A 27,955-nucleotide genomic window follows, 5' to 3' on the forward strand; every position below is an offset into this window, starting at 1 on the left:
ATCAAGAAAAATAATCTGCCTGAGGAGATAGTGGTTAGATTCTTGAAGAGACATGTGAGGGATCAAATCCTGAAAGCAACTACAGGAACGCCCTTGAAAATTATATATATATATATATATACACACACACACCTATTAGCCAATTAAAGACTGCTCACCTTGCTTCCAAAAATTACCACTCCTTCTAAACTATCCCTCCTAAACAAATAAACACCACTAAGTAAAATCCTGGGGAGGGGGAAATGCCTTGCCTCTGCACCAAAACTGAGCTGCTTGATACACTTATTTCTTAATACAAATTAAGTATCAGACCCCGGCTAAGATTCTATTCCCTCCCCCCTTCTTTTCTTTACTCAGCTCAAATAATAACAGAAAACAAATGCTGACTGCCTACAAAAACAGTAACAGCCCCAAAGGGGAAAGATCACCCAAATGAACTGCTGCAACAACCCTCCCAACAACAACCAAATACCAGAGGGGTCCTGCCACTGCAGGTCCCCAAGTCCCCAGCAGTCCTGCGTTGATTCCCAAAGGCAACCCCTTTTGCTGCCAGAGATGCTGCTGCCAGTTCCTAAAGAACAGCTGCTGAGATGTGAGGAAGATTGGTCCCTACAGGACACTGTAGCAGCACAATGTTCAAAGCAGGAAGTAGAAAGAGCAGGGACAGACGGCTGGAAGCCGGCAAGCTAGGAAAAGACGCCAAGGAACACGTGCGGGCTTGCTTAAGTACCCCTGCGCTCTCGCTGCCTGTGTCTACCCTCTGACGTGTTGCATGACGTGGCACGCTGAAGGGAGAGCCGGCTCAGCCGTTTTGCCTAGCCTGAGGGTGCCATGTGGCCAAACAAGCCCCCTCCAGCTTCCTGGACCGCAAACAATGGCTGAGGTGAGTCTCTTGCCATGCGTGTGGTAAAGTGATTATAGGGACGCCCTCCAGGCTTATCAGAAAAAGAAACAACCTAATAAGAACAGTTTTTGTTTTGCTTTACAATGTAGGACAGAAGGCACCAATTGCTTCAACTTGAGCTATGTGTAAACCGAGAGATACGATTTTCTCTTGCGGACACAAAAGCACGTCAATATACTTTAATAACTACATTTCCCAGAATGCACATACCCGATAGCTACACAATCAACTCTACCAAAGCAGTGCGTTTTGGAACTTGCATTCTGGGACTTGTGGTCCCAAGCGATCAGTGATCTGGGGGAGACCGCAATTTTGTATTCCCTCGGCTATTAGTAGCGTCGTGTATTTAGGCAACTTTTGCTTCCTCTCTTGGGCCAGAAGCGGTGTCCACGGAGGATGTTTAACGTTGCCTATGAGCAATTACGGCAACCAAAGGAGGCCAAACAAGTTGGTAGCGAAACGAGAGAATAGGGGCTAGAAGGCCTTCCTTCCCCTCCCTCGATCGTGGTTCTGATGTCCCGGGTGAGTGCGAATTCCAGGAGGGGGAGCGGTGACGAGTCCAGATTCGTCAGGGTTTTTCGTGTAGGAAGGACCACATTTGTTTCTAATCAGATTTTTAGTTCTTGGGATTCTGTTTTTAGTGAGCGGATAATGGAAGAACTGCCTCGCATGTTCCTTTCCATGGATTGTAATATTGGGGGGGGGCGCCCTTGGACTGATACCGAAAGAAAAGCATGCAGGGTGGCTTATATTTCCAGATTTTTAAATGAGTGGGATTTGAGAACAGGTGGTTTGAAGTAAGCAGGCACTTTTCCTTCCTACAGGTCAGCGAATTTGCAAAACACAGTATTTTCAAAATAATTGGGGAAAGATTCATGCGAATGTGCTCTGGCTTTTAAAACAAGATAAGCAAGGGCAGGCAGGCCATTAATGCCATGAGGGGCCTAGGGACTGCCCCCACTTCCCTGCATGAGTAGTCCTCACCACTGGCCAGTCCTTTCTCTTTTACTGGCATTGCCAGAGAGGAGGTGTGGCCCTTTTCCAGGCCATTTTTCCTTTCCAGTCTGCCCCTGGGGGATAAGACCTTGTTGTAAGGCCACTGGCACATCCACACCTATCAGGATTTGAAGAAAAGAGCAATGATTCAAAATGTGACGTCAATGGCAAAACAGATCTTGTCTCCCTGGAAAGCAAAGTGGGTTTTTATAAACTCTTCTGTCTGGATGGTGAAAGATGACAATTCTTGCCTGACACCCATCAGTGGTATAATCCACACAAGGCATCTCAATCTGCACCTGTGTAAATTAATTAAATTTGGTCACTTAATTATTCTTAGTGAGTTTTTGTTTCTTTAGCTTTCTGAATGAAATCGAACTCTGTAAAAAGATACCTTGACTCTGGCTTTCTTGTTTGTATGCTGCTAAATGCTGTGAATCTCATTTCATTTCACTACTGTCCCATTCTGTAGGATCAGGTCAGGTCAGTGTGGCATTACCAGTGCAATCCTAAAAACAATTTCTAAGCTCCACCGAATAGACCAGAGTAAGATTCTGAGCAGCCTGGCTGAAGATTGCTTTCTAAAGAGGTTAGTGCTTCCAAACAAATCTAGATTGGTCAATTTCACTCTACTACAATGAAATGTATCCATTTTAAAAATACAGGGAAGTCAGAGTGGCAGATAATGGTACGTTGATGGCTGGCTGGGAAGGAAATAGGGTTGCCACCTCTGAGTTGGGAAATTCCTGGATATTTGAGGGCTGGAGCTTGGAGAGAGTGGGGTTTGAGGACGGGTGGGACCTCAGACAGTTACAAAGCCATATACTCCACTCTCCAAACCAGCCATTTCCTCCTGGGGAACCATTGTTGCCAATCTCCAGGGGAGGGCTGGCGATCACTCAGAATTACAGCTGCTCTTCAAATGGCAGAGATCAGTTCCCCTGGAGAAAACAGTAAGCTTTGTGTCATTATACCCTGCTGAGGTCACCACAGCAAATTGATGCTGAGTGCCCAAGGCCAGGGCACCTGCCCAGAGCCTCTTCCTAGAGCTGGTTGTATTTATTTCCACAACGAGCCTTATTCCTAGTAACCTCATAAGGTGGAAGTTATTTGACAGCACTTAGCACCCACACCTACATTCTCCATCCACTCATGCCCTCATAACCAATACTTTGGATCGGATATGGATGGCAGCATTAAATCTACTCCATTCCTGTGGTTTTGTCACGGGGCATTTCAGTCTTACCCATTAGTTCAAATTGGCCCCCTTTAACTCATTATTTCAATTCCCTAAGGAAAACTTCTATTCGCCAACTTTATTTTCTCTTGCTGTCCATGTTAAAAAAAAACAGCAAATGAAACTGCTTTCATTATTTCATTTCATTATTGGTCAGGGGCCGACATACCTGAAGGACCACATTTCCCCACATGTTCCCCAGAGAGCACTGCGGTCAGGGTACCAAAATCGACTGACCCTCCCAGGACCGAAAGATGCCAGGCTGGCTATAACCAGGGCCAGGGCCTTTTCGGTGGCAGCTCCATACTGATGGAATGAGCTCCCAGAAGAGATCAGGGCCCTGCAGGACCTTATGCAGTTCCGCAGGGCCTGCAAGACAGAGCTCTTCCAGCAGGCCTTCAACTAGGAGCCCCCCCCAATAATTAATTGTGAGCCCTGCCCTTCAGAGTCACCGACAACCGCCTGAGCCGGCCACATAAGAAATAGAACGAGGAGCAGATCAGTAGGATAGGACATCGACTTGCTGCTGTCACCAAACATCATCATCATTACTATTGTTAGAGCAAAATGTACTAGCATTTTACACCATTTGGATTGTTTTTAGAAGGTTTTATAATAGTTTTAATGCTTATCTATGTGTTTTAATTCTCTGTAAGCTGCCCTGAGCCTACTTTGGCGGGGAGGGTGGGGTATAAATAATAAATAAATATATACATCCTGTGGGTAGAGGCTTAAATGGGGAAGATCTTTTACAGGCTTGACCCAAAGGCAGTGGCTGGAGTTACTACATACACGGTAAACTGTGTGTCTACCTAGTTCAGTGTGACAAAGTGTATTGCCTTTGAAAAGAAGGGACTGAGTCAGTTAGAATTAATAATGGGTATAAGAAGTTTAATCAACATACTGTTAGAGGTGCATTAAACAAAATCTGGCAAGAGATTAAAGATAAACATTACCTCAAGACCCCCAGATGGCTTTCCCCTTTAGAAGCCTTTATAAAACCCCACCTAACGAAAAACACAGAGCTTTTAACCTATGAAACCTTATTGGATGAAAAAGGTAAATTAAAAACACATGAGGCTCTTGAGAAACAAGGTATAAAGTTATCATGGTGGGAAAATATGCAACTGAGGTCGTCCTTTGTGAAAGATGAAAAAAAAGGAATATACTCTGGAAAAAATGACCTAAATAAGATATGGCTGTCGACAAATGATAAACTAATTCAAAAACTGTACAATCTGTTCCTAATTAACTATGAACTCGATGAAGAGGTTAAATGTACTATGATTGCTTGGATGCAAGATGTAGGTTACACCATAGAAGACTGGTCTAAGATTTGGATTGCTGCAAAACAGTTACGCGCAATTCCATATAAAGAAAATATATTTAAAATGTATCACCGGTGGCACTGGTCCCCGGATAAAATAGCTAAATGTTACCCGAATGTATCTAAAAACTGCTGGAAATGTAAAAACAATGTAGGCACCTTCTATCACATGTGGTGGAGATGCCAAAAGTCCCAGCGTTTCTGGCAAAGGGTACACAAGATACTAGCAGATATGTATAAAGTAGAAATGCCTTTTAGACCAGAAATATTTTTGTTAAATATATTACCAGACAAGTTGAAAAATGAACAAAAATATTCTATGGGCTTTATTATTACTGCAGCGCGGATTGTATTTGCCAAAAACTGGAAACTTGAGAGGATACCATCGCAAAATGAATTGATATTTAAAGTTCAGGAAGTAGTTGAAATAGACAAACTAACCACAGTCTTAGAGAATAAAGATATGGATATATTTTATAGTAGGTGGGAAATGTTTTATAAGTGGATAAAAGATAATAATGTATGATTTATTTGACTCCGATAGTTGAATGTTTGAATTACCATGAATGCATGATGTAATGCATAAGAAAACTGTAATAAATAAAGATTATGGGGAAAAAAAATAATGGGTATGGTGAACTCAGAGGTTAAGACCCTGAGCTGCAGACCAGAAGGTTGGTAGCTTGGCAGTTCGAGACCCTAGTGCTGTGTGATGGAGTGAGCTCCCATCTCTGGCCCCAGCTCCTGCCAACCTAGCCGTTCGAAAGAAGAAACTGCAAGTAGATAAATAGGTACCACTTCGGTGGGAGGGTAACAGCACCCCGTACACCTCGGTGTTTAGTCATGCCGCCACATTACCATGGAAAAGTCTTTGAATAGTGTTGGCTTTTCGGCTTGGAAACAGAGATGAGCACCACCCCCTAGAGTTGGATTTGACTGGTCTTCGAGCAAGGGAAATCTTTACCTTTATAGTGATTATATTATAGCAGATCTCACAGACCAGGTCAAGAGCTGGGGCTAGCATCCTTTTAAGAGTACTTTAAGGGATAATTCATGTACTGAAGAGTCAGACACAATGAGTGCACTATGAAACCAAGGCAGCATGGTGAGCATCTTTCAGGAGAGAATAAACAAAATACTGAAATAGTTGGAGTATCCAGTGCCTATTTTCTTGGAAATAAGCAACTTTGCTAGAACTTACTCTTTAATTGCAGCTCTTCCCTCCTGTCACTTTTTTCTCTTTTAAAGTTGGATTATTTTTATTGAACCATAAGAGTGCACTTTGAAAACCTTGATTTAATACTTGCACTTCTCAAACGGATTCTTTGTAAAAAACGTTCAGTTTGTAGCCCCCTGCATCCACTATTACACTTAATCTCACTCCATTTGATACATAGGAATATACGAACAGACAGGCTAGTTTTTTAAAAGTTGCAACATGGTAATTTTTTCATATTATATTACCCGCCCACTATCATAATTAAATGTAAATATGACACTTCCCTCAGTAAAAAAGCTGTCTGATTATACGAAGAGAGCTGAATGCATTGCTTACTTGCACACTCATAGGCAAAGCCATGTAGTTAGAACTCTCTTTTAACTATGTGGACGTTATTATTGAAAAGTTGTCATCCATTAGACCTGTCACAAGACATTGAATATGAATATTGCCATTGTATATCTCTAGGTGTTGTTATACACGTGTGATAATAGTGCTGTTAAATCTTCACGTTTTGAAAAGTGTTGCACCAAGCTAACAGAAGTAAGCCAGGAAGCTAATATAGATGTTGCTAATTCTTACCACTGTTAGAGCTGACTGCTGAGCTCTAATGTAGCTTTACCACATTGTCTCATAAGGTAAATTATGGAAAATTACTGCAATAAAGTGCATAGAATTGAGAAGAAGTTCAGGTTGTTAAGGTGTCATTGCTTATGAAATGGAACCTATGATCTTTGAGATGCACCTGAACCTGTGATCTCAGATAGTCATCAGTCCCTGGGCTTCTTTTACTTCTGAAAATAGCCAGGGAGAACTTTCATCCATACAGTCTCTGTGCATATTAGTGGCTCTGGGTATTCCTGGCAAAATTTAGAAGAGCAGTAATGGAAATCCACCCTATAGAAGCTGATCGTCTGCCCTTTAATTAATTGAATCTAATTGTGGTTCCTGCAAACTACCACTCACTTCCCTTTCCCCCACTCTTTCTTTCTGGAGAACAAATACATAGTGGAGGCGCTGAAGGGTACTGAAACGGCTGTTTCTTTTTGTGCAGCACAGTTTACCTAATAGGTATCAGTTGAGTGTATATTCCTTAACAGGATTACAGGTAGACCCTATAGTGTTGCAGTGTTTGCTGGATTTCACCTGCAAAATGTTTACAGAACTACAAAAGGAGGCTAATAGTAAAAATTCTTCATATGATAATTGGAAACAATGCAATGCATGCTTTAAAAACAATAAATGACATTGTAATGTAGCATTTTCAAGTAGGTCTTTAAAGTAGCTGTTACCACAAGTAACTGTTGGGTAAGAATAATCCAATGTTTAACAGAAGGCTCAGTTTTAGTAATGGTTTTATTTTTCTCCTTAAGCATATACCTCTTCTGTATGCATCACAGATTCTTCCACTTAGCACATTTGGGGTTGGGAGAGAACCCAACATTCTTAAATAGAGCATTAATATTTATGAGCCTTGGGTCCTGCTTCTGAACAAAGTAGACTTAATATAAAACTGTCCCTTTTACAGCAATTTAAATATTTTTCTCTACTTTCCAATTAGTGTTTAGGTATTCTCAAATGTACACCAATATAGTCAATGTACGCAAGAGAGTTTACTGTGGAATACAGAGCAGTTGGAGAACATTATGTTTTATTTAGTTTTGCATGGTAATTTTACTGTTGTGTGTTTGGAATCAAATGTTTTTATGACTTATTCATAGAACTTACAATTGTGTTTCTGTCTGCAAGTAGAGGATTCTGGGATTTTATTGCTCTTCCTGGTCACAATAGGTTTAACTGCCTAATAACACAAGCATGCTTGGGTGTGCCCTGTGTGCTCATGGATGCACTCATTCCTTTCCTTTTGCAGTAACAGAAATTAGTGTCTTTCAAGATAGTGATGGCTGTTCCTCTTGAATGTGAATATGGAGGCCACAGGGACAGATGAAGTAGAGAAAATAAAATCAAAATTTATGTCTGCATGGCACAATATGAAATACAGTAAGTGAAATATAAAATTGCATTGCTTAATGAGAAATAAATGAAACAACATCATTTGGCCATTGAAATCCATTTGTATATTGTTCTGAATGGCAGAAGATAGTTTGCTAACCCTGGTTAATAATACACGATTACTGCCAGTGCAGATGTAATACCGTACCATGTTTCATCTTGATTTTTTTCTTAACAGCCAATGAAGACCTAACATGCCACTGTTGTTAATGCTAACTCGTTTGTGGTCTTAACTTTGCTTAAATACCCAGCTGTATGGTCAGATCATGGTATAGCTTGAGGACTTTAGCTCATAGGAGGATGTGTATCAGTGAGCCTGCTTATGCTCTTGTAAGTAGGGATGGGCACGAACTGGCTGACAAACTAAAGTTTGTCATGTATGTTGTCCTGTTCAGAAGAACTGGGACAAACCACCATGAATTTTGTGGTGGCTTGTGACAGTTTGTGAAGAGCAGAAAGGAAAACAGCTGAGTGGCTGGGAGCTCCCCTCCACTCAGCTGTTTGGTTTAAACCACCACGGCTTTGTGCTCCCTGCAACTTTCCACAGGGAGCAGAAAACGAGTTTAAATGGCCCTGCTTTCTGCTCCTCACAAATAGCCACGGGGAGCAGAAAAAAGGCTTTAAATGGAAGGGGTAAAGTCCTTTCCTTGGAGATCTTCCCTCCCTTCCTGGGAGAGCTCCCCCCCCCCCACACTTTGTGCTGGCTGGGGATCACTGCAGCCAGCAGAAAGGTGGAAGTCCCTTCCTGGGAGATGTCCTCGCTCTGCAGCTGTTTTTCGGGCTGTCTTCTGCACAGGACAGCCCAAAACAGTTGAGCAGCAGGGAGCCCTGCCACTTAGCTATTTTTCTGGCTTTCTGCAAACCCTGTTTAAAGGGGCTGTGGTCCCTTTCAATGGAGTTTGCAGGGCCATGAACCAAATGAACCAGTTTGTTAACAAGCCTCCCGGCTTGGTTTGGTTTGGGGTTCAGTCTATGGGCCGCCATGGACCCTGAACTGACTTTCCCCAGTCTGTGCCCATTCCTAGCAGAGAAGCTGGATAACCAGGGAAGTTGCTGTAGCCATGATTGAGAGATTGGCTGCATTATGTGCACATCAGCTGAAAATGTTCCTTGCAAGAAAGCCTGTACCCCTCTGTGGTTACATCACCTTTTCCCTTCATCTTGTTATATGGGATCATTTACATTGATAGTCAGCTTGTCTGCAAAGGAAACTGGTGCCCCTCTGCCTCTTGGGAATGCTGCATAGGCATATGTTAGTTAGGATGAGAGGAACTTCTTATGCAAGGGGAGGGGGAAATACTATGAGAAAATAAAACATATATAGTTATATTCAGGATTATCATATAATGTTTTAAAGGAAAATAGTAATTTACAGTTGTTAATGCATAAAGGATTTTAGGGTTTCATCAGAGTTCTGTTCCTAGCATGTTTTTGAACTTTTGTCACTACTAGTTTTAAAAGCACTTTCCGGTCTCTCTTCAGAATGCTTTTTTACTGTCTGCACTCTACATTGCTGTTATTCCAGTCTGAAAGTGAAAGAAAAAGCATTCTGGTTTGCCTGATATTTTAAATGCATATTTATGCTGCCTCAAAATTGCAAAATGTCTTCATTTTGGAGATACCAAAAATATTCAACAGCTTTAACACAGAAAGAACATAATTCATGTTTATATCGTTTATTGCAGTGGAATTTGTTTCTAATGAAACTTCCATTTTTAAATTTTCTTTTAAATTTTGTTAATAAAGCCTGCCAGATTTCTGAAAGATCTCCAATTGATTGTTGGCTTTCCCCCCACTTTTAGGCTGGGTGTTGAAAACAAAAACTTACTTTAGCAGAAATTCTCCTGTCTTTTTGCTGGGAAAATGTTACCATTTCAAGACTGATGGTAGGTGGTACAAGTTTGTAATTTGTTCTAAGCCCAGTTTGGCCCATCTTTTTGGGATGCATTTAGTATACTGGACCAAGCCTTTTCTACTTTGAGCACAATACCCTCTTGGCATAACAGTCCACTTTCCCCCACTCTCATAGGCACTGTTCCAAGTCATGTCAGGGAATGGGAAGTCTGTGCATGCCTCCTGCTTCCCTGTATAGCACACCTTCTCAGTCAAGGAAGTTGACAAGCATGGGTGGTGGTGGGGGGCAGATGGCAATATGGGAGGTACAAGTGCACTTAATATTCCTTACAACAGCCTGGCATATTGTGGGGGTGTGGGGGAACAAGGTTTTATTAAACACTGTCAGATCCCTCTGCACATGGGCAGGGATCGTGCCAGTAGGATATAGATACCTCCTGCGATAATGTTCTTTCATTATAAAACAAATGCAGGGAGGCACATTCAGGATCATATAGTTTCTAATATGTGTTACACTTGTAGAAAGGAAATAATACCTACATTCTGTTTTCTCAGAGAATAGCATCCAAAGCAGTGGCTGTTCCAGCTCATTAGAAGTTTGTTTTCTACAAGGAGGATTTTATACAAAATGTTAGTGCCTTAATTTATGCTTCCAAAAATGCACTATTGAAAATGTTAACTTTCCAACCAACAGCTGCTAACTTTATCTTGTTTCTATATTGCAAATACCTATGCATTCTCACTTCAGTTAGTGAGTTGGAACTAGACTAAAATTCCCTTCAGTGCAAATGGAACTTTCCTGCCCACTGAAAATGTTCCTCCTGGGAGATATGGGATCTTGAGGGAATGACAGGAAGGGGGATCTGCAGTAGGAAGGGGGAATCAGTGGAAATTGTGCATTTAGTCTGGACCCAAACTAATGTTTGTTCACAAAATTACAGATTTCTCTGGTGTTTTTTAAAATCATTATTGGCACAAAGTATTGTTTTTTCCCATGTGTTTTGCAGCATATGTTATGCTAGTAAGTTGAAACAATTATGTATTATGCTTCCTTGTAGAGCCAAGTGAAATGTCCCCAAATGGATCAAATTACGATATTAATGATGAAATAATATCTAGAAATGTTGAGGAGTTCCGCAAAGACTTTATTTCTAGAATATGGCTGACATACAGAGAAGAATTTCCTCAGATCAAGGGCTCATCATTAACATCCGACTGTGGCTGGGGTTGTACCCTCAGGACTGGCCAGATGCTTCTAGCACAAGGACTTATTGTTCACTTTCTTGGCAGAGGCAAGTTCCCAGGTTTGCCTGTGGATCAGATTGGGTTGGAGTACTTTGAAAGAATCACAAGATTGAGCAGTAGGCATTTCTATTGCATTATTTTAAAAATGTGGCATTTGTTGTAGTATACATCAACCACATAAGTTATGGGGGAGATGCCCATTTAAACTCTAGCTAGGTGGTGATTGCCAAATTACTTGGTAAAAGATTGAAAACACTTAACTGGCATAATTCATAGATTCTATTTCCTGTAAAAGGACGCTCTGGGCTGTAATTGCTCTGCTATAAAACCATTAATGTACAATTTCTGATTCAGGCAATCTGTAGTACACTTGCTAGCACAAACTTGCTGATCTGTAGTATTTAGCTGAGAAACTGATAAATTTTTACTTTTTAAAAACGTTCTTCAAATCTAACCAGTGCTAGTTATGAACGATTTTAACGTATGATTATTTGAGTTGATATTTTGATCATAAGAAAATGCTATGAGCAAAAAGAGATGTATAATATGTTTGAAATACTGTTACAGACTGGACCTGGCCAGATGCATTGGTCATTGAAAATTTAGATTCTGAATCATGGACCAGCCACACAGTAAAAAAGCTCACTTCATCACTTGAAGCATCATTTACAGGGGAGAGAGAGTGCAAGAACCAGTCAGTCCATCATAAAAAAGTTCCAAAAGATGTCTGGGGGAACAGAGAAATAAAAGAGGAACACTGCCACCGAAAAATAATCTCTTGGTTTGGTGATTCTCCAGTTGCAAATTTTGGCTTGCATCGGCTGATAGAATATGGAAACAAATCTGGAAAAATAGCAGGAGATTGGTACGGGCCAGCTGTTGTAGCGCATCTTTTAAGGTAAAAAGCCCTGAAGTAACCTTCACCATGGGTATTTTTGGACTGTCTTCGGGTTTTAAGTTAATTTCAAAGTATCAATTTAATATTTCACAGTAAACGTCCCATCCCCCCCCCCATCCCAACTTTAAATACACACTAAAGAAGTCTGAACTTGATGAAACTGAGAAGAAAAGAGACCTTGGGGTTCTATTGGATAGCTCAATGAAAATGTCAACACAGTTGGTTGCAGCAGTGAAAATGGCAAATTCTGTGTTGGGTATTATTAGGAAAGGGATTGGAAATAAAACAATATTATAATGCCTATGTATAGTTGATGCAGCCTAATTTGAAATATTGTGCATAGTTCTGGTCACTGTGTTTTAAAACAACATTGCAGAAGAGGGCAGCCAAGATTATTAAGGAGTCTCTTTGTTATGAGGGAAGGCTGAAGAGTCTGGGACTTTTCAGTTTAGAAGGGGGACATGACAGAGGTTTATAAAATTAGGTAGAGAAATGGGTAAAAATGGGTAGAGAAAGTAGATCGAGAGAACTTTTTCTCTCAAAATACAGAACTCAAGGGCATCCAATGAAGTTGATGGGCAGTAGATTTAGGATGTACAAAAGGAAATACTTCTTTACTCAATGAGTAATTAAAATGTGGAATCCATCACCAGATGATGTAGTGATGGCCACAGGCTTAGATAGCTTTAAAAGGGCACTTGAACAGACAGATTCATGGAGAATAGGTCTGTCTCCACATTCAGAGTCAGTCTGAATACCAGTGACACGAGACAACATCAGGTGAACGCCTCAGACTCTATGCTCTGTTACTGGCTCTCCAGAGGAACTGGTTGGTCACTGTCACAGTGCTTTTACACATGTTGAATAATGCACTTTGAATCCACTTTCAATGCATTTTGCAACTGGATTTTAATGTTTGAAAAGGCGGAATCCACATGCAAACAATCGCTAAAGGGGATTGAGACTGCATTATTCAGCATGTGTGAAAATGCAAGACAAGAGGGTGGACTAGATGAACCACTGGTCTGATTCATCAAGGCTCTTCTTATGTTCTTAGTATACCCCTTGTCATTGGTGATCCAAGAAAACAGATTCAGGTGGGTAGCCATGTTGGTCTGAAGCAACAGAACAAAGTTTGAGTCCAGTGGCATCTTTAAGACCAACAAAGTTTAATTCTGGGTATAAGCTTTTGTGTGTATGCACACTTCATCAGATACACTTCATCTGATGAAATTTACATGCACACGAAAGCTTATACCCAGATATAAACTTTGTTGGTCTTAAAGATGCCACTGGACTTTGTTCTATTGGTTATCCAAGTGTGTGTTCCACAAACAATAAATAGCAATAAAGATCTGATGTGTGAGTTGCACTCAAATTTCTTTAATTTTTGGATATTGGCCATTTGTGGCAATGAAAGTTTAAAGAACCATTCCAGACCTAATGAAATGTTCTAAAAACTAACAACTCTTTTAACCTTGAAACATGCATAACATTATAGACCTTTTTAATACTGTAACCTGGGGGCTGTAATGTACTGATAGTGTAATGAACTGTCAGAGTTTAAAATTGATGTTTTCAGCATTTCTTTGCACACATCAAATTCTTGTGAAATTGTAAGTGTATGGGACTATTAATATTATAATTACATCACAGTAAAAGTAAAGGGTCTGTGACATTCAGTCTAGATTTTTTTAAAAAGAAAGCCAAAGTCAGATTTCTCTGTACAGTGTGCCTTTATATGCCATTTCTTTGGACACCATTGATTTTGTATTTTTACAGTCTTATGTTCTAGGTGGGTCCCAATATGGTCATAAATTGAATCATTAAGCCTTCTAAGCACAAGAGGCCAAAGTGCAGATGTAAATTTTTTACATTTATATAGATGCAGGATTTGTGTCATGCTTGTGTAGCAAGAATATTCTCCTTGAATGAGACTTCAGGGAAATAATATACTGTTTGAGAGGTGAAGGTTATTTATGTACCTAGCGGTAAATAATTGAAAGTATTACTGAAATTATCATATAAAATTTGTGAACATTTTTTGAGGAATTTTGCTTTCTTATTTCAGAACAGAGGGTTGGTTTCAGGATACGGAGGCTCACTTTTCATGTTTTTGTGAACAGATTAATCCTTGCTGTCTTTTCATTATCTGCCTCATCCTCCTTCTGCAGTATTCATAGATTCCTCTTACAAAGGTGGAAATGTATATACTCATCAAAATATTCAGTGTCCGTTTTCTGCTACTATGACACAGATTCTTTTGCAGAAACTAAAAAATGTAGCTTTATGGATGTTGTTTATGACTTGTCTGACTGTTCATTCAAATTTTCTTTAAAAGATAGCAGCCTCTGAGATCAAGTTTCATGCAAACATTTGGTTTATATCTTTAGATTTTGGGTAAGGGCTGCTTTCTACAATATGATTTCTTGTATAGATTACATTTCTGGGATAGACTGTCATACGTTTACCATAACATAATTCCTAGATATTAGCCATAACATGACTCAGATGTGTATGTATCTATTTTTGCCACTAGTTATATGCATTGGTCTATCATTGGCAGCAGATTCTGTGTATTCACTGTGTGTTCTGTGACATGCTACCAGTGTGTTTTCAATGTAGGAATGTGTTCTGTGGAAGTGTTCATTCTCTCTTCTTCACACTCATATTTTTTTTCAACATGTCTGGGTTTTTTTGTTAGTAAAATAAATCAAAACTGTTTAAATTAGTGTCGTTTGTTTAAAAGTTAGATAACCTCAAAAATTATCCTTCTGCCTGCCAGGTTTTTAAGAAGAATATAGTACAGCAATGTGTAAAATAAAAAAAAACACAACTAGAACTTTATAGAGGTAGTAAAGCAGTTGTTCTTTTTAATTTAATAGTTCTGTTATTTTCCTATTTGACAGCAAATGTGTTTACCCCGTTCTGCTGCTTAGGGATGATTTTTCTTATCTTTTTGAGAGACAGGCTGAAATTGTGCTTTTCAAACCCTGTTTCTTGGATAGTCCAAGAAACAATGGCTTTACAATGGCTTACTTTATTATTGTGTAGGGTTGCCAGGTCTGGGTTGGAAAATATTTGGAGACTTTGGGGGTGGATCCAGGAGAGGGTAGGGTTTGGAGAGGGGGGGGGTCTCTTTTTGGTACAGTGCCATAGAGTCCACCCTTCAAAGCAGCCATTTGTAAAAGCAGAAGATCTCCAGGCCCCACCTGGAGGCTGATAACCCTATTATTGTGTCCTAGATAGCTATAGTTCTAGGCAATGTATAACCTAAAATGTAACTGTTTCATTTGTGTACAGAAAAGCTGTTGAGGAATCAAGAGACCCTGAGTTACAAGGAATTACAGTGTATGTTGCTCAGGACTGCACAGGTAAGTACTATAATTAAAGAATGGAGAATTCTGGACTCATCTTCAAAGCACATAACCTAAAGCTTTGCAGCTAAAAAGATGGAGAGTGACATGGTCATGTAGCATTCAATTTAAACTATTAAGCCCTTGAGGCCAGAACTTGTCTTTTTTGTTGTTGTTTTACACCAAGTGCCAACCTACACTGATGTTGATAATTTCATAGAATCATAGAGTTGGAAGGGACCTCCAGGGTCAACTGTTTGGAATATAGTATAGTCCAACTGTTTGGAATATAGTACATATTATATATCAGAGAAACTACATGGACTTTGAATAATATTAGAAAAGTGTATCTAAAAGATCATCATGGGTGTCTTTTGATTTCCAATTTGCTGAGCATGTTTTTTTTTGCTTCAGTAGCATTTTCTATTAGCTGTTGTGGGCTTATTGACTCAGTGCCTTGGATTCCTTATTCTTCTCTCCTACCACACACAAACCATTTTGTGGTGTATTTATTTCTGTGTACAAAAATAGTAATTAAAAGTATACTCATTATGAAAAAATTCTCTACTCCTGTAATATTAGATCAATGGGAATTTTTATTTCTTTCTGACCTCGCAGCAATAATGTATATAGTCACTTTACATAGAATACTCAAATATATCTAGCAGTAAAGCAGCGTCACTGGAAGGAATCCTTTTCTTGGATAAATGGCAGCATAAATTGTTCTGATCATTTGTTGCTTTCAGCTTCAAGCAGTCCTGGATAATAATGCTTTGTTAGTGTATAACAAGGACACTTGATAAAGAGAGAATGCAATATATTGTAACTTCATGGCTGTGCAATGTTCTGCTCCCAGGTATCTTTATAGTTTGCCATAGCTCAGCTGCTTGCTTTGATACATGATGTTCTAGTGAGTGCGGGAAGCACAGGTGGAGGGGGGATTGACTCAGTGGACCCATTTTATCAGTCACCTCAGGACTGTAATCCATCCTTTGGATGTGGCACATAGGTGGACCACATCCCACAGTGCCACAGCTACGTGAGGAATGTTCCTGGTTTAGCAAGCCAGACGACACATGCCTTGTTTGTCCACATGATGACGGTAAAGCTGTTGTCCTACAAGCCTGCAATTATTGGTAATGCCTTCATGGGTTTCAGGGCCTCTGTGTGCCATGTTGGCATCAGACAAATAAATACATTGCATATATGGACATGCACACACCTCACTGGTCCACAGTGGAAAGGTAGAAGGTTCATAGAGCATGAGAATATTTTTTTTTTTGATATCCCTTAAAATTAGCAGAGGTCTTATGTTTCATAGATATTGTTGAGTTTGTGTTTGATGATGCACTTCCACTTATATTAACCTTGATTATTCTTGTCTCTTTCAAGTTTACAAGTCTGATGTTATTGATAAACAGTGCTCTTTCGTGGATCCTCAAAAAACAGATACCAAAGCTATAATTATATTAATTCCTGTGAGACTTGGTGGTGAAAGAACCAATATGGAATACCTAGAGTTTGTGAAGGTATGAAATAAGTTCAGTCACCTTTCAGAAAGTTATACTAGACTGTAGGAAAGGACACTTAAAGATGGTAATCTTCACTCTATTAAATATATTAAATGTATTTATGACTTTACAGATGTAGATCATAAAGTTTGACTTCAGAAATTTGAAATTTCTATTCTCTGCAATTATGTCGGAATACTGGTTCTCAGTGTTAAAGCAGTTGTAACTATTCCTGTCCCAGGTGACTGCCAGAGAGGTCTCTGATGCAGTAATACCTGATAATAAAGACTGATCTCATTTCACCTGTATTGGTGTTTTCTTCAGTGAGCTTCCCCATGTGACCTTGTTTTTAGGATGTTACCAAAGATCTCCATCTGTTTACTGCACCTAACATAAATGCCACTAATTAACTGCTTAGCAAAGTCTGCGCCATTTCTTTTGGAGTGTCACTGGTGGTTACTTTTGGGCTTATGCTTCAGTATATTTCTTTTAAAAATTGTTTTAACAGTTTGCTCTTTTTTATACCCAGGTTTGTTGTTGTTTTCTCATTATATAGTTACTTGATACTTATGATAATGGGGTTTTAGAGTCATGTAAATCCTTCATATACTGGAGAAACATATGACATATTTTAAAGATACTATAATTGTAAGAAATGTTCACAGTTAGCAATTACACTATTTAAGAATTTGGTATTCTCAGTGTTAGAAAGGTAACAACATCTGAATATGCCCCATCCTATTATGGCCATGTGAGACTTTTTCTTTCCAAATAATACACTTTTGTCTGTTTACTACAAAACTTGTTTTCAAGAATATTTTAAATAATACTTTTGATTGCAGTAAAGATGCTGGTGAGAGAGCATCTCTTCTTCGTCGTCTTCCTCTTCTTCCCTTGCAAATATCTATCCTCTGAACAGCACTTGAATGTAAATATAAGATCAGATAGCGACCAATGTTAGTATAATTTATGGTACCTATATATGTATTCTATATCTAAGGGAAGTCATCATATTCTTTCTCTTGGAAACAATCTTGTTAGTTTTGCTAAATAAATTGGTTTAAAATTACTGTTCTCTGGTTGTATTTGAGTCTTTAGTGATCGTGAAGTCATGGAACCCCCTAATGTTGTTTTTCAATTAAACTTGTTTGTAGGGATTGCTTGTTGGAAGTAGTGAAATATTCCAACTGAAATGCCAGTATTATTGTTTTTACTTGTTGAAGTTTTTGTTACACTTTTATTATATTCAGTCTATAAAACAGAGAGCATATGCTGTCTGTAAGAAGCTACTAGTGCTTTGTAAGCAAATAGCAATTAATGGATTGGTGTAAGGTAGTGATATAACAATTGTGGGTTCTCAATATACTTGCCTACCTTTTCCCTGAGTAAGTGAAATAAAAGAAGAAAATAATGGGCAAGAAGTGGAAAGTTAATGGAAATCTCAGGATAGCACTATGAAGTCCATTGACCCCAGCACAGGTAAACTTATGTTGTTCTTAGAATGGACGACACCTGAAAGCCATTTTGGGGTAGAATACTACCTTCTGCTTTTCCTCTTTGGCTGTGATCTAGAAACCCATGAATGCAGTGTTTACAGTTCTCAGCTCTGAAATGCATGATGCTGAGTGTCTCCCTCCCCACAACAGAAAGTAATGGGGAAAGCTTCATGCAAGTAGCAACTTATTTGAAAGTGGTTTGTTTTGCCTGTGGTTTGTTTGAGAGGCAGTTTGGTGTAGTGGTTAAGTGCACGGACTCTAATCTGGGAGAACTGGGTTTGATTCCCCACTCCTCCACTTGCACCTGCTGGATGACCTTGGGCAAGCCATAGTTTTGGCACAGCTGTTCTTGAAAAAGAGCAGTTTCTGTCAGAGCTCTCTCAGCCCCACGTACCTCACAGGGTGTCTGTTGTGAGGAGGGGAAGGGAAAGGAGTTTGTAAGCCGCTCTGAGACTCCTTTGGGTAGTGAAGGGTGGGGTATAAATCCAATCTCTTCTTCTTCTCTTCTTCTTCTTCTTATTGCTGAACAGAAACTGGCTGCCATTTGCCATATGGGCCAAGGCTACTGCACTGTAATCTGACAATTATTTTCTATGGAGTCTTAAATCTGAATTATTTCTTGTTGTGATGACAGGGAATTTTGAGTCTTGAATACTGCATTGGTATTATTGGCGGCAAACCTAAGCAATCATACTACTTTGCTGGATTCCAAGGTTAGTGTTTTAATAAGATGTGTCTTTTTCAGTGCAGGATCTCTCCCCCCCACAAAAAAATTTGGAAGTTAATATAAGACCAGTAGGAAATAGAATGATTAAAATAGCAAAATGAGCACTTTATTAATTTATCAGACTCTCTAAAGTCCAGTCATTTGTCACTTGCCCCATGTGGTAATTGGATTCTGTAAAATGTACATTTAATTTTCTTTATTGCACAAACAAGGCATAATTTATCTGTTTCATTCAACTCTGAGAGCCTTTTGCTGTTTCCAGCCTGGCAGTTCTTAGTTATATATTTACCCTTTAGTAGTTTAAGTAGTGTAAGTTGATGACCAAATGACAAGCAAATATGTTCTTCCTGTCATGATGAGGAAGTGCGATGCATTTTTCATATGCAAACTCCAGGAATATAATTGCGTGTTTGTAAAAGTAATTTTATCTCCAAAAATTAAATGACAGGTTCATCACTTTATCAAAATTCTGCTTCTACAAGCATATTTGATTATGCAAAAGTTAATCTGTCCTGCAAAAACGTACGCTTCAGTCAATGAATATCAGCTTGGCAGGCAGTTCCTTGCTCTGCCCCCTCCCCCAACTGTTCTGCATAGAAATTGGATTGTAAGCTGTGTAATAATAAGGTGTTTTTTGAATTACTTGTCTTTTGTTTTGTCCTTGTAGATGACAGTTTGATTTACATGGATCCTCATTACTGCCAGTCTTTTGTAGATGTCAGCATAAAGGATTTCCCCCTTGAGGTAGGATGGATAAAGAACTAGCACTGTTTGCTTCATATATGAACCAAACTCTAATTACCTAGATCTTCTGTTGTCGTTCTTGGTGTTAGAAAAAAGAAATGAATACATGTGAAATAGTTTTCGCTGCAGTAGAATTTACATCCAAAGGCCTACTTTGTATATCTAATTTTTGCCTTGAGGGAGCCAAAGCCTGGCTTTAGGTGGGGCTTCCACCAGAGAAATACCACACTCTCATTATTCCTCAGCCACTGCATATGCAGTACATACAGATAAGATTTTCAAGCATTATATTCCAGCAATGCTGTTGTGTGAGAAAGAATTCTGTTAAGAGTATGTTCGTTTGTTGGGGGGGGGGGGGGGGTGCTTGCCATGTACACAAACTCTGTTCCCAGACTAGTTATTTTGGATGCAGAGGTATTCCCACTAACGTGTTGAATTATGCCAATAAGCTTGGAGCCAGGACTTAAATGGAGACAATACAAAAAGCATTGGTACAGTATGTCAGCTGTGCATTGCACAAAACTGTGCAGTTTGGAGATCATTAGTTACCTCATTTGACTGAATTGGGGGCATGGCACCAGTCAATAGTACAAAATAGTTTAAGAGGGCAGCCATGTCGGTCTTCAGTAGAATGGTTAGATTTGAGTCCAGTAGCACCTTGAAGACCAGCAAGATTTTCATGGTATGAGCTTTTGAGAGTCGAAGCTCCCTTTGTCAGATACCAGAGAATCTAACTGTCCTATACAAGCTAATCTAGTGTGTCGCAGTTCACTGTATGAATATGGCCTGCTGTCAGGCTACCTGCTGCAGTCTTGCTGCTTCCAGGTAAAAAGCTGAACATGGGATAATGGCAGGAGGAAATATAATTTAAGAGAAATTGCTTCAATATTTACTGCTACCAACAACCGCTTCTTTAGGTATCCCGGACCACATGTTATCTGGGCTGTCGTTTATAATTTAAGTTACTCTCCTGGTTGCAGAGACCAGTTTGAAAACTGTGCATGTGTGTCATGCATGACCATAATGATAACATGTTAATAATAAGAGCCCCATGGGTATTGTGTTTTTTAAAGTCTTCTGAAATGTATTTAAAAATGTATTCTGGTTCTGAATTTCTGGGACAAGCTGTAAAGGAGGTCTTGGTTGCTCTTATAAACTGCAAGCCTCATGTATTCTAGTTTAAATGACTGTACTCTTTATAATAGAAAATTTAAATAGCTTCTACTGGATCAGTTTGTGATCATGAGAACCTGAGGCTCAATAATAGAGTCTCTGTTTTGAGTGCAGAGGATCCCAGGTTCACTCTTCAGCAAAAAAGATACAGTAGTAAGATGTGAAGCACCTGGAGCTGAGACTCTGGAGAGCCAATGCTCGTTGGAGCTGAGACTCTGGAGAACCAACATCTGTCAGAACAGACAATATCGATCTTGATGGACCAGTGGTCTGACTCATTATAAGGCAGCTTTATATCTTTATGTCTATGCTTAAATGACAAAGCTATGAGTAACTATAGGCTCACATGACAACCCTCGTAATGCAATAAAATATTAAGATTTGGTATTAAGACATATATTGTCTTGTGATTAGTTTTCCATATAAAATAACGTAAGGATTAGAGAAATAAGATGCTAGATACTTAACAGATTTTGACATTTTTTCAACTCTCTTTAATGTGAATATTATAAAAGATATATGGGGGCTGCCAATTTGTTTCTGGGTAGAATTGAAAATGCTAGTTTTTACTGTTTAAAGCCCTTAAACGAGGTCAGGTATTTGCAGGACCTGCTTACTGCCTGCTATATAAGCCTGTTCACTGGCTACAATTGTGCTGTGAAATTGATAGCAATCAAGCACAGAGCTTTTGCAGTGTTGGCCCTGCAATTTGAAAAATGTTCTCCAGGAGTGGTTACTCAGTACCCAGTCTGTTATGGATGAAAATAATTTTATTTGCTTGGGGTTTTTTGTAGTATGCTTCATAAGGGCCCCTTTTTAGACAGAGAAGTGGTTTAATGGTTCCCCATTTTTATCTATATGTTTTTATTGCTCCTTAAATGTGTTATGCTGCTTTTATTATGTGCTTTCTTTTTACCAAGGTTTTAATGTATCTATTGCTTTTATTATTTTACTGATTTTTCAAATAGACATTGCTGTGAGTTGCTTAGTGCTTGACAAGAAGTGGCTAATAAATATTGCTTTTATATTCAATCTTTGTAACATTGAAAGGGAAAGATTCTGTAATGCAAAATGAATTATCTCATACCATTCTTAAAAGCTTTCAAAAGATTTTGCAAAACAATAAAGAGGTGTTAGGAACAGCGCTTGCTCTGCCAGGAAACTTTTAGTGCTGGTTGTTGCTTCCAAATAGGGTTGCCAAGTCCTACCTTAAGCCTCAGCAGGGGACTCCTGGCTTGCTCCGGGAGCACCTGTGCATGCGTGAAGCGCGCGCCGCGAGCACAACACCCGGAAGTGACACGGCCGCTTCGGGCGCACCGGGGGTGGGGCTGCGGTCATCCGAGGGAAAAACATAGAGTTTTCCCTCGGATGACCGCAGCCCCGCCCTGGGTGCGCCCGACACGGCCGCGTCACTTCCGGGTGACGTGCTGACGCCGGGCATGTCCCGTGCTTTGGGGGTGGACTTCCCCCTGGGGCCCGATCCGCCGGCGGCGGGAAACGGGCCTCTGGGGTGGGGGTTTCCCCGCCCCCCGGGGGGACTTGGCAAGCCTAATTCCAAAGAAGTAGCTGGGTCTTAAAATTCTCATCTGTACTTTTTTATGGAGAGGGGAAAGGTGGTCAGTGAATGTCTTGCACCTGAAATATCACTTCATTTCCTTCATTGCTACATCATACTGGCATGAATTTTTCAGACTGAGATGTAGAAAGAAAGAAAAAACTTTGCTTAGAATTATGACGAGAGTAACATAATTGGGGGGAAACCCTGGGTCCGATCCAAAGGTTGTTTCCTTGTAAAGGATTTTTTTCACTTCTCCCTCCCCTGCAAAGCTCCCAAAATGTTGCTCTGTTGAGGGGTTTGGGTTCCTCAGGAGGAGTGAGTGGCTCTGCAATGAAAACTGTACCCCCCCACCCCTTGTCTCCTTGTGGGAAACTTCCTTTGATGTTAACCCACCAACATAGCTAAGAATTATGCGAGTCCTCACAGTACCAGTATTATGTCACCCTAGGTTCGTTGGAATACCTGATTATAATTATTTACTTGGGATTGACTGAAACTAAGAGGATCTATAGGATCATTATACTAGATTTATTACTTTGCTTCTGTGGTTAATTTGAAAATAATACTTTCAGCTGCTGACTTTTATCACCTGAAGTTTTTTTAATTGAGTTGGATAACCTTTGATTATTATTGTCTGTTAAAAGGCATGAATGAAGGCAAAGATATGGATGCATTTGTCTATTAACCAGTTTGTTTGGTTTGTTTCTTGCAAATTGCAGTCATTTCACTGTCCTTCACCCAAAAAGATGTCTTTTAAGAAAATGGATCCTAGCTGTACAATAGGGTTATATTGTCAAAATGTGCAAGACTTTGAGAGGGCTTCTGAAGAAATAACTAAGGTAAGTGTACACATGGTGAAACAGATGTTTCACTGGGAGTCCTTGCGTTGGTATAGCCTTTTTACGTATAGAGACCACAATAACCTTTAATTCCTGTTTTGGACTAGGCCAAATATGCCAATTCCTTTGCAGTTTTCTCCTGTTTCATAAAAGCAAATAATTTAACTTGTAACATATCTATAGAGAAAAAAACAAACATTTTAAATTGATAACTTGGTAACGAAAGAAACACCATTTATGCTGCAAATATGTAAATTATATATTATTGGAGAAAATTGCCTTTTTTGTATTTGAAACCAAGCTGGGTCTTAATGTTCAAGTAGAAAAGGAAAGTGGACAGTATTTATTTGGCTTACAGTAGTATAAATGATTTTATCTTAAGTGTATTGCTGAAATTAATTTGTCTCTGAGAGCAGACATAATTTTTTTGGTGTGTTAGCTATGCACCAACAAAGTATAGGGTTATCCCACTAGGTGGCAGCATTTAAACGGAAATATTTCTGTAGAAAAAGTCCCTTTTTAGGCACAACCTCCAGAAGAATCTTTAAAAGGCAATCAATTCTTTGGGGATAATTTTAAATGGTAATATTAAATCAAACTAAATTGTGCATTATTACTTGTTAGCATAAGTGTGTATTTGTTAAATTTATAGATAAAATATTATTACTGTGTTTTAGCACCATTTAAAATCACTAACAAGGCGCCTCCTAGATCAAGTAAACATAGGTTAGTTTATGGCATTTAATCTAAACTGGATAAGGGGGAAGGAAATACAACAGTCACATTTAATGCATGGAAAAAATAATAGCAGTTCTGCTCTTCATTTTCTTTACCCTTCATCTCCCCTTCTTTGTGCATGCTTTCCCCCATCTTTTCTTTTTAACCAGTTCGAAATAAAGATTCACCTTGCCTGAAAATAATATAGGCATCTAAGTTCTGATTAGGAATGACATCTCTCTGATGTCATAGCTGAAGGCATACATTGTACCAATCAGAACAACAGCTGCAGCTGCCAAGCACTTATAGCAGGTCCAAGAACATCTCAGAACTGGTGTCCATCCCACCTTAAGTAATATTTTGTTCTTTATATATTTTTTGTAATTGAAATCCAACTTTTAAATAATTGAGGAATGTTAGGGAAATAAGTTGTGATACATATAGTATCCTATTGAAATAGAATGCAGAATGTGCTGCAGATACAGTAGTAGTAATAATACTTGGCACTGAAATAGTGTTTGGTGGAGGTGCTGAGACTACAGGAAGTGGCTTACTTAAGGTCATATAGTACATGGATGAGGTTAGACTTGAGGACCTACCTGTAGTGTGATTCACACTCAGCCATTATACTGTTCCAGTTCCCATGGGCATACAAGGGAGAACTCTGCAGAATACAGTAGTAATCAAACCTGCCTTTCCTAAAAACAAAGTTGATTCTTGCTGCATTGTCACATTTTTAATGTGTGTGTTTTCATTCCAAATGCATCCCTTTGGAGACACATATCACTGGAACTAGCCTTCCCTCTGTGATGGGGAATCTTTTTCTTTTCTTTTTTTTTTAATGGTAGGTCCTGTTTTTGGATTTACTTATTTATATTTATTTCAAACATTTGTTTGTCACCTTTCCAATGAAGGCAGCAAACATCAGAACATTAAAAAGTGTTTAAAATAGGAAATATGGGTGAAAATAATTTCATTTCCTTTGAAATGGCCACATTCATATACATATATATGAGTTTATGCTGGAAGTATCTGGTGTGAAATGTGGTATCAGTTTCATTTTTATAAAACATGTTGGATCCTGTAGTCTATTTCTGCAGGTCCAAGGACACTACCTCCCCCCCCCCATGCCACCGTGGCTGTTTTTGTTGACTCTCATGTGAACTCAGTGCTGTTCCTGGGAGTTCTTGAACACCAGGGTAGCATTTGGGGTGTGGAGGAGGAGTTACAGCAGGATAGGGAAGGGGGGAGAGTTGTGTTCTGTGAACCAAGCTCTGCTAGCAGATCATTTGATCCAATCTGAAGTTTTTATCTCTCATGGTTGGTAGGAAAAAGAACTGGAACTCTATGAGAAGTGTTTGAAGAAAGCTCACAATCAGAGAACGGTTTAGCAGGGCCTTTATTTCCAGCTGCACAACTTTCAAATCAAATTTCCGTGTATTAACTCTTGAGTAACATACACTTGAATAGAAGTAAAGTTAATATAATCACATTTCACATTTTTCTGTCCTAAGTGATCAAGTATAGCACTGCAACTGCTACAGTCACATGTATTGTCCTTGAAAACTCCCATGTATATATTCTTCTACAACTGAAAGAAATGCATCAAACTCATGAGGAAATGGTGAACCATTTTTACTGATCAGTGGTGGTGGCTGTCACTTTGCAAGACACCTGTCAATTAACAAGAGGAGGAGGCCTGCCAGCTAATTTCACAGGCTACCAAACAGCCATCAGAATGCTGTGAACTTCTGATATTGATGTGGGTTGAATTGATCCAATAGCCAAACGATAAAAGCCTCAATCTAATGACCCTGTCCCTTGAGATCTATTGCTCTGTACCCTCCTTCCTAAAATTTTCGCTAGTCAATTATACTTTTTTTCCTTCCCTTATAACTGATTCTGTTTCAGTTTTCCTTGCCTTTCTCTTTCACATTTCCATTCGAAAGAAGTAATTAAAATAGTCTAGAATAAAGTGTAAAACTGCAGAGTATAGTAAAAATTGTGGAATGTGACTATAAGCCTGATTTTTTTCCAGGACTTTTTTTTAAAATAGTTGCTGCAATTAATACTATTTTTATTCAAATATTTTAGCTGTGGACTAATACAGTGTTATAATATGGCACCGTAATAATATATGTATTCTTGCAGATTCAAAGTAAAGTGTAATAACCCTGAGAACTGATAGATCACAGCTACTAAGAGAATGTCAGTGAGTCCCAGATTCAGAGCTTGGATGCTATGAACTCAGCAGGCTTTAGATGTTACAAAGAACAAGTTAGGATGTGTGAGGTGCTCTGGTGCAATGTCTGAAGTAGTAAACTGCATGTCAAATATGGAGGTTGCACATGCTAGTTCCACATGCACCTCTTTTCTGGATAGGTATATGAGTTGCAGTATTGAAAAGTACACTGAAAGCTTGAAAAGAGGGTGCCTTTGGGTGATTCATGCATCCCACATGCAATGTTTTCCATTTAGCGTTAAAAATGAATGCCTTGTTTACAAGATTACAGCAATTTTAATCTTCCAATCGTTGTTTTATTTCTGATATTGCCTTTTACTGTAGATTCTCAAATCCTCTTCGAAGGAGAAATATCCCTTGTTTACCTTTGTAAATGGACATTCTAGAGACTATGATTTTGTGATGAGTCCAGTTCGGGAAGAGAGAACCCTTTTCTCTGAGGATGACAATAAAAAACTGAAACATTTTAGTACTGAGGATTTTGTCTTGCTGTGAGAATGTTTTACACTAGAGTATTGGCAGCTTTCCAGGAGAGCATTTACCCTTTGAACAGACATGGACGAACAACACTGAACGTGGTACATTTTCTTGAAAGTTTTAAAGTTTGTTCTGTAGCTGTAGTCTTGAATTGCCCTTTGTAAATGTATAAAATGAATTATTTTGGTAGATAAATATATATTGAAACCTTCTGGTAAAGACCTATGATACTGCATACCAATCCAGGTATAGTAAAATGTTAGATGTTGTACCAGGCTTGCTCCCGAAGATGCTTACACTGTTTTGTGTCCCCTCTAGCAATTCCAGGTTCAGTTCAGTTCTTGACAACAGCCTGAACACACAACTGTTGATTTGTTTCATTTAGGCTAATTTATTTGTGATCCTCAGTTTGGAAAGGCATGTGGTACAGCAGTTCGCTGAGCATCGTGGCAAACCTTGATTTGGCTGGCCAGCAGTCAGGTTTCTTGAGGCCTGCGATGGACCTGAGGGCCCCCGTGAAGAGAATCAATGTAATTTGTTTGGCACATCTGCCATATACAACCAGTTCTGTTGAGAGCAAGTGCTGAGGATACCTTCTGTTTTTACCTTCAGTTTAACCTGATGCAAGAACCAGTGAATGAAAAAAATTACTGTTTAGTCCATTTTTCTCCCTGAGCCCCGATATTGTTGAATAATATAATCAAGAAATGCCAAGCTCACAATGCATTTTGCTCAGAGGTGCATCTTTAGCAATAGTATTTTTAATGGTAATGCTGATGCAATTAGGTAAGCGGAGTAGCACAAGGTGCTGCTTAGCAATATGATCTTACAGTGACTACTCATTAAGCTTGTAGTTGAACCTTAATAGGAGGAGGTAATAATGTATTGGCTCCCCCCCCCCAATTTTAAAAGGTATGTTACTAATATTAAACTGCAACCAATCATAATTGACAAAAACAATTATTAGATGTGAGCTGAATTTTGTTTCTTATCTCCAAATATAATTTGGATGTCTATGTTGTTAACAGCGTAGCTTTTAAATCAAGATATATCGCTGCAGCGTTGGGAGTCAGTAGCAAATTGGCTTGGAGGTGATACTATATTTTCTGATGTTTCTTGTTACCTTTCATTTAAAAGTATCAGTCATCTTATTTTTATTAGAGATTTAATATATAAATCTGTAACAGCAGAAACAACATACAGCACATGACCTGTATGGAGAAGTATGCTTTAATAAAAAGATGAAAATATTGAATGCACATTTCTTCTGTATAAAAATGTATTTTTCTTATAGGGATGATTTTATTCTATCCCCTAAAAGTAGCAAGCTGTGTAAAGTGACCTGGTTTATTTTTTCTGTTTGTTGTGAATCAATATGAACTCATTCAACTACTTCTGTCTAACTGAATAATAACCATTTCG

General features: G+C 39.0%; 1 protein-coding gene across 4 annotated transcripts; it reads left to right on the plus strand.

Moving 5' to 3' along the window:
* Positions 1-647: 647 nt before the first annotated feature.
* ATG4C (autophagy related 4C, cysteine peptidase) lies at positions 648-27,785 on the plus strand. 4 transcript variants are annotated; one of them, XM_015407068.1, is made up of 13 exons: positions 648-883; positions 1,283-1,426; positions 2,373-2,489; positions 7,554-7,684; positions 9,499-9,582; positions 10,609-10,842; positions 11,363-11,693; positions 14,997-15,067; positions 16,442-16,578; positions 18,691-18,769; positions 19,451-19,527; positions 22,978-23,097; positions 26,381-27,785. In XM_015407068.1, exons 4-13 carry the CDS (start codon positions 7,609-7,611, stop codon positions 26,549-26,551), a joined length of 1,380 nt encoding a protein of 459 aa, XP_015262554.1. In that variant the 5' UTR covers positions 648-883; positions 1,283-1,426; positions 2,373-2,489; positions 7,554-7,608; the 3' UTR covers positions 26,552-27,785. The 4 variants fall into 4 exon arrangements, with proteins under 4 accessions (XP_015262554.1, XP_015262553.1, XP_015262555.1 ...); XM_015407067.1 differs by lacking the exon at positions 1,283-1,426; XM_015407069.1 differs by lacking the exons at positions 1,283-1,426; positions 2,373-2,489.
* The last annotated feature ends 170 nt before the right edge of the window (positions 27,786-27,955 follow it).

The sequence above is a fragment of the Gekko japonicus genome, unplaced genomic scaffold (genome assembly GCF_001447785.1).
Source record: "Gekko japonicus isolate JY-2015 unplaced genomic scaffold, Gekko_japonicus_V1.1 scaffold2287, whole genome shotgun sequence".
Taxonomy (NCBI): Eukaryota; Metazoa; Chordata; class Lepidosauria; order Squamata; family Gekkonidae; genus Gekko; species Gekko japonicus.